General features: G+C 39.8%; 1 protein-coding gene across 1 annotated transcript in view; it reads left to right on the forward strand.

Annotated features, from left to right (window-relative positions):
- Window positions 1-5,568, forward strand: part of ankmy1 (ankyrin repeat and MYND domain containing 1) — a gene marked incomplete in the record, with an annotated part of 8,731 nt that overhangs the window by 1,559 nt on the left and 1,604 nt on the right. Inside the window, 13 exon segments of the mRNA XM_036211747.1 lie at window positions 56-253; window positions 712-756; window positions 835-1,073; window positions 1,163-1,379; window positions 1,490-1,651; window positions 1,786-1,919; window positions 2,536-2,995; window positions 3,072-3,250; window positions 3,338-3,509; window positions 4,393-4,533; window positions 4,675-4,782; window positions 5,118-5,225; window positions 5,302-5,424. Coding sequence (XP_036067640.1) covers window positions 56-253; window positions 712-756; window positions 835-1,073; window positions 1,163-1,379; window positions 1,490-1,651; window positions 1,786-1,919; window positions 2,536-2,995; window positions 3,072-3,250; window positions 3,338-3,509; window positions 4,393-4,533; window positions 4,675-4,782; window positions 5,118-5,225; window positions 5,302-5,424 — 2,286 coding nt within the window.

The following is a 5,568-nucleotide window of genomic DNA, read 5'->3' on the forward strand; positions in this document are numbered from 1 at the left end:
TATTTACTATGCAGAATAACACAGCTCATGGCAATGAACTCCCCTTCTGTGCTAGGGTTTGTACCACACCGACCAGAGGTTTGGTCCTGGCGTCCTCACATATCCAGATGGACAACAGGACGTGGGTCTGTGGCTCGGAAAGCAGCTGTTCAGATTCTGCACCTCGGTGGGGAGTGTGTTTAGTCTGAGCGACTTCCCTGAACACGCGGCTTATATGGATCCAGCCATCATCAATGCAGGTTACCACACCAAGGTATGTTTAGACCAATACTCTAAAATCATTTCCAGTGTTTTTTTTCAATTAGGATTCTGCCAAAAAATTTCATTTTTGAGAAAATAGTTTTTGCTGTAGTTCATTAGAAATTTGTCTCCATATTGTGGGCAGGATTGCTGGCATGGAGTAAGCCTACTCTCATTTCCCATCATCCATTTATTTACATTCTCGCCCAAGCAAGCCCAAACCAGCAACATCTGAGCTGTCCAGCTGTACAGTTTTGAACCTGCCAATTCAGATTAAGAAAATAAAGACGCTCAAGAATCTAACCGTCCACAAGCTGATGATTTGTGGCTTACTGTAGAAGCTTCTCCTTAAAATAAAAATAAAAATAAAACAATGCAAAATAAAAAAAATGTCTTATTTGTTACACTTAATATCACCAACTACATTGTTTTTGCAACGTTTTAAAAACCTTTTTTTTTTTTCAATTCCAGCCTCCCTTTTGTGATTATCAGACTAAAGCTAAAACAGACATAAAGGTAACTGCTGCTGACACAGTATTTTAACAGTATTTGGACTGAACCAAATCCAATTCTGTTTATTTCCAACTGTTTCAGGCGGTTATCCATGAGGATCTTTTTTCTGATGAAAGCTTCATTCTTCCCCCTGGCATTGAGTGTTACTTCATTGACGAGGACCTCTTGCCCCTCCCTCCATGTCAAAGAAGAGAACTGGACCAACACTTCTTTGGAGAGCTGTGGGAATCTGAAGCTCATCCAGACCAAAGTTACGAGAGGGATTCGCTGTCTCCTCTGTCTCTACAGGCTCGCATGATAGCTCACACACACAAACACAGGTCAATTTAAAAAAACAAAAAGGTTTTGCCAATAATGATTAAAAAAAAAAAAAAAACTGTATGACTGAATGTTTGTGTTTACCTGTCAGGCTGCAGGCGGAAACAGTGGGCTGGGATGTGGCAGCTGTTCTCTCTTTGAACAGAGAAGGCTTTGGACCTCGAGGGCCTTTGGAAGTCAGCTCAGAGCTCATGATCCAGCAAAGCTTCCGAGGAGAACTCCAGGCTGTGCTACAGCTCCTGCAGACGGGTTCGGTCCATCCGGATGTGACAGATTCAAAGGGACAAACGGCACTGATCGCTGCCACCGTAACATTTAAACATTTGACTTATTGAGAAGATCATTTATTTTAATGTAGCACCAGCAGAAACAGAACATTTTTACATAAATCTCTGCTTTTATGTTTCTGTTTTACCAGGTAAATTGTCAAGACGATGTGATCCATTTGTTGCTGGATAAAGGTGCTGATATTGATAAACTGAATGATGAGGGAATGTCTGCTCTGGCTGTGTGCCTCCTTCTCTACTACCCCTATCGGTGTTTGTACACAGCTTTGGCTGAACCACGCACCAAAACTCCAGTAAGAAACCAATCAGTGGAGTTTATTATTTCATGAAGGATGAAAATATCTGAAACCAGAAATGAATTACATAGCAGAGTAGATTTTTAAGGAAACATGAATATTTTTTAACACCTTATTCTCTATGTGATTAGGTTTTAAAGCCGTCATCTTCATGTGGAAACACTTCCCGAAACCACAACCCTTCCACACCTGCTGTTAACAGCAGACCCCTGACCCCTGGGACACCTGAGGGAGACGCTTCCAGTTTAATCCACTTGGCTGACCAGTAAGAAGGCATCAGATATCCCTTTGCATATCACATCACACTATGAAAGCTGAGAGCCCCTGGCATTAGAATGATTTTTTTTTTTTTTTTTTTTACAAAAGAGGCTGTAGAATCGACTCCTCAAGCACTATGATGATTCAGTACCTTTCTAATTTTTGGACCAAACAGTCTCTTCATTTTGTGCTTCACTTAGAAAAAAAATAAGAAAGATGTTTATAGAGGGGGCATTAGTTGAGAATGTGGGGAAAGCACATTAAAACAGGGGTGACAGAAAAAATAAGCAGCAAAAGTTAAGACACAAAAGTATAGAAGTGGTTGTCTGCTTTGAAACATAAATGCTCATCCACTGAACCCAAATATTGATGCAAATACAAGTAATGTGCACAGGAATAAAATTGTTGCCATTTATAAAAAAATAAAATAAAATAAAATAAAAATTGTGATCACCGAAAGATTTTGAACTTGTAAATAGCATAGATTTAGAATTTTAGACAATAAAAAATGTTTGACTGCTTTTGAGTCTTAAACAAAAATCCCCTCATTGGGCAGGGTGTGTAAGGGATAAATTAATTAACTTAACTATGATATGTTTATCATATGAAGATATGTTTTTCAGGACATCCGATGAGCAAACTGAGCATGTGTCATGTACCCGTCCAATCAGCAATGAGCGCTTGATTCCTTTTCACGAGACCTGTGATAACCCTGAACAGCCTCAGGGGGAGGACAGAAAAGAGAGCAACGGATGGGATGAGCACTGTGGAGACTCAGAAAAAGTGGAGGAAGAAGGTGACGGGACGACTGAAGAGGGGGAGAAGAAAGCAGAAAAAAGACAAATAGAAACCAACTGTGATCCAGACAGGGATTTAACAGGTGTGGAAGATTACAAAGAGGCTGAATATTCAGACGAGGAGGATAACAGAGAGAATGAGATGACAAAAGACGAGGAGATGAAGATTGAAGAAGAGTGCTCAAAGAAAAAAACTAGTGGAGGTGTGGAAATGGTGGAGAAACCCATTGAAGTTATGGATGGTCACATATTGCTGGGACAAGTGTGGTGGAACACTTCAGTTAAGGTAGCACGTCTGCTGCACAGAAAGCTGTATATATAAGTGTTTGGAACCTTAGCTTGATCTGTTCTCTGGTTTGCAGAAAGAAGATGAAGAGTTGACCACAGCCGAGACCTTTGGCTCCAACTCTTCAGTCAGCAGCCATGAAATTGATGTGACAGAAGAAATGATGCAGCTCTCAGCAGAAGCACTGAGTCGCTCAGGAGTTCCTCACCACGACTCAGAGGAGACCGTACGGAAAATGGCAGCCATGAAAGTAGAGTCAGTTCTGTTCCCTCTGTACCGTCTGTCCTCTCCATAGGTGGTTTTTTTTCTTCTGAGTGATGAATGGGTGCTGTGTTTGACCAGACATCGCAGACGTTTGAAAACCCTCAACCTGTTGCTGCAAAGAGGAGCCGACCCCAACAGGGCCAGGGTACCAATGCCTGTCATCTTTTTAGCCGTGATGGCAGCCGACTCTGAGGTTGTCAGGACTTTGATTTTGTCTGGAGCTCGTTGTGACACTCCCCTTCCAAAAGCAGTAAGAATCTGTATTTTACTTTTAGGAAAATTATTATACAATCACAGCAGGATTATTTGGTTTTTTTAGGGCAATAGGGTTGATTTTTCTGCTTATCCAAGTAGATTTTCACTTTTTCTAGATTACATTCCAGTTGCCCTGAAAAACAGAATCATACAGGCTGATTTATAATCTTTCCAAATTAAAATCTTGTTTACTGTTTAAGGCTGAACAGTCGTTAAAAAGGAAATACATATTTTTTTCTTGCAAACGAATCTGTATCATGGCATAATAACACATTTAATCTTACCCTGGCTTTGAACTACTCTTAAATGTAACTTTTTTGCTATTTGTTTAGAATTACTGATATAAGCAGGATTAAGGCTCCAAAAGTGTATCAGCTTTTAGCACTTTGCTTAAAGGCTTAGCATTGTTGCTGATTGTTTTTGGACTGCTTTTAGAGAAACTGATTATCATAGAATCCGGTCCAGATTATTTTACACTCGAAATTTTTCAGCATCATTGCCATTATGTTTGGATTCCTCTTGCAATTAAACAACCAAAACCTGTTTAAAAAATTGTATTTCTTGAAGCAGAGGAGTTCACTCCTAGTCCTCGAGGGACACTGTTTTATTATTTTTTACCATTATCCTGTGTCTGGCAAAAAAGAACCTTCAAAAACAGAAGTGTTTGGAGTCCAGAGGAAATTCATCTGCAGTAGGACACTCCAAAACTTGTGCCATAAATCCTTGTACTGATTCTGTGATCATCAAAAAGTTACCTTTTGATTTTTAAAGATGTCTATAAACTAAAAAGCTTCTGTTTTTCTTAATAACTAAATCTTATTTTCTCCTTCCTATCACTTAATTTTTTCTTAAGTCATAAAAATACTGTCATTTTACAGAAGAAAGGCCTTTATCCACTACACATTGCTGCAGCACTTCCAGGACCTGCAGGTCCCAGAATCACAGAGATGCTCCTGCACACTATTGTTGACCCAGATGCTCGAGCATGTGACCAGGATGATGTCTTTGAACCAGACGAGGTGTTTTTTTTGTTGTGGTTTTTTTTAATATATATACGTATATATATTCTATTTGCTTTACTTTTGTTGTTAGTGTGGCACTAGCATCAAAAACCTGTTTTGTGGAATTTTTTTTTTCAAAAGTGCTGGTCTTTTCCACAGATTGCAATGAAAACTAACCCAGCTTTGAGAACCACTGAGAGTCCATGTGGGAAAGAGGGCGGGCGGACTGCACTGCACATCGCCTGTCAGAGAGAAAGTGACCATGAGGTCAGTAAAACTCTACAGCTGTCTTTGATTTAAAAGAAAAAAAGAAAAACGAACTATAGAAATTCTGGTCATTTAAATTATTGCATAATTTGTAATTATATTATTGAATAAAAGATTGTCAAAGCATGTGATTCTGCTTTGATACACCAGGTGGCAGTCTTCCTCTGGGTCCTGACCTTGATTACAACTTTTATGTGGTTTCTAAATTTCATCAACAAATCATAAAAAAAAGTTTATGACATATTTGCTTAATTTGTAAGTTTGATGTGATGTGAAACAACATCATTACTTTTCCTAAAACCAAATTGGGAAAAGATGAAACTTTGTTTTTCCAGAATGCCAGTGAGGTGGTGGCCCTCCTGCTCTCCCACAGAGCGAGCACAGACCTGCTCTGGAGAGGACACTCGCCACTCTCCCTGGCTATAGCAAGTGGAAATGACCTGGTACAGTCCTTCCATTCACACAGAGTTTTTAAATGAGCTTCACAGTGTTATCAGAACTCGCCTCTTTTCCTCACAGGCCGTGGAGGAGTTGTTGAAGGGAGGCGCAGATCCAAACTTACCCCTGGGCCCTGGGGTGGGGAGTGCCCTCTGTGCCCTCGCAAACATCAACTACCCTATAGATGAAAACAGAGTTGACATGGTACAAACCTGTCTTTATATGTTGATTAGGAGTAAAAACTGTTTTTCTGCTTTGTAACATTTCTTATGGGAGCTTCTGTATAAAAGACCTGTCCATTAGGGTGGCCCAAAAAACATTTTTCCTTTTTTCACCTAATTTGAGCAA

This window comes from Oryzias melastigma, linkage group LG4, assembly GCF_002922805.2.
Source record: "Oryzias melastigma strain HK-1 linkage group LG4, ASM292280v2, whole genome shotgun sequence".
NCBI lineage: Eukaryota > Metazoa > Chordata > Actinopteri > Beloniformes > Adrianichthyidae > Oryzias > Oryzias melastigma.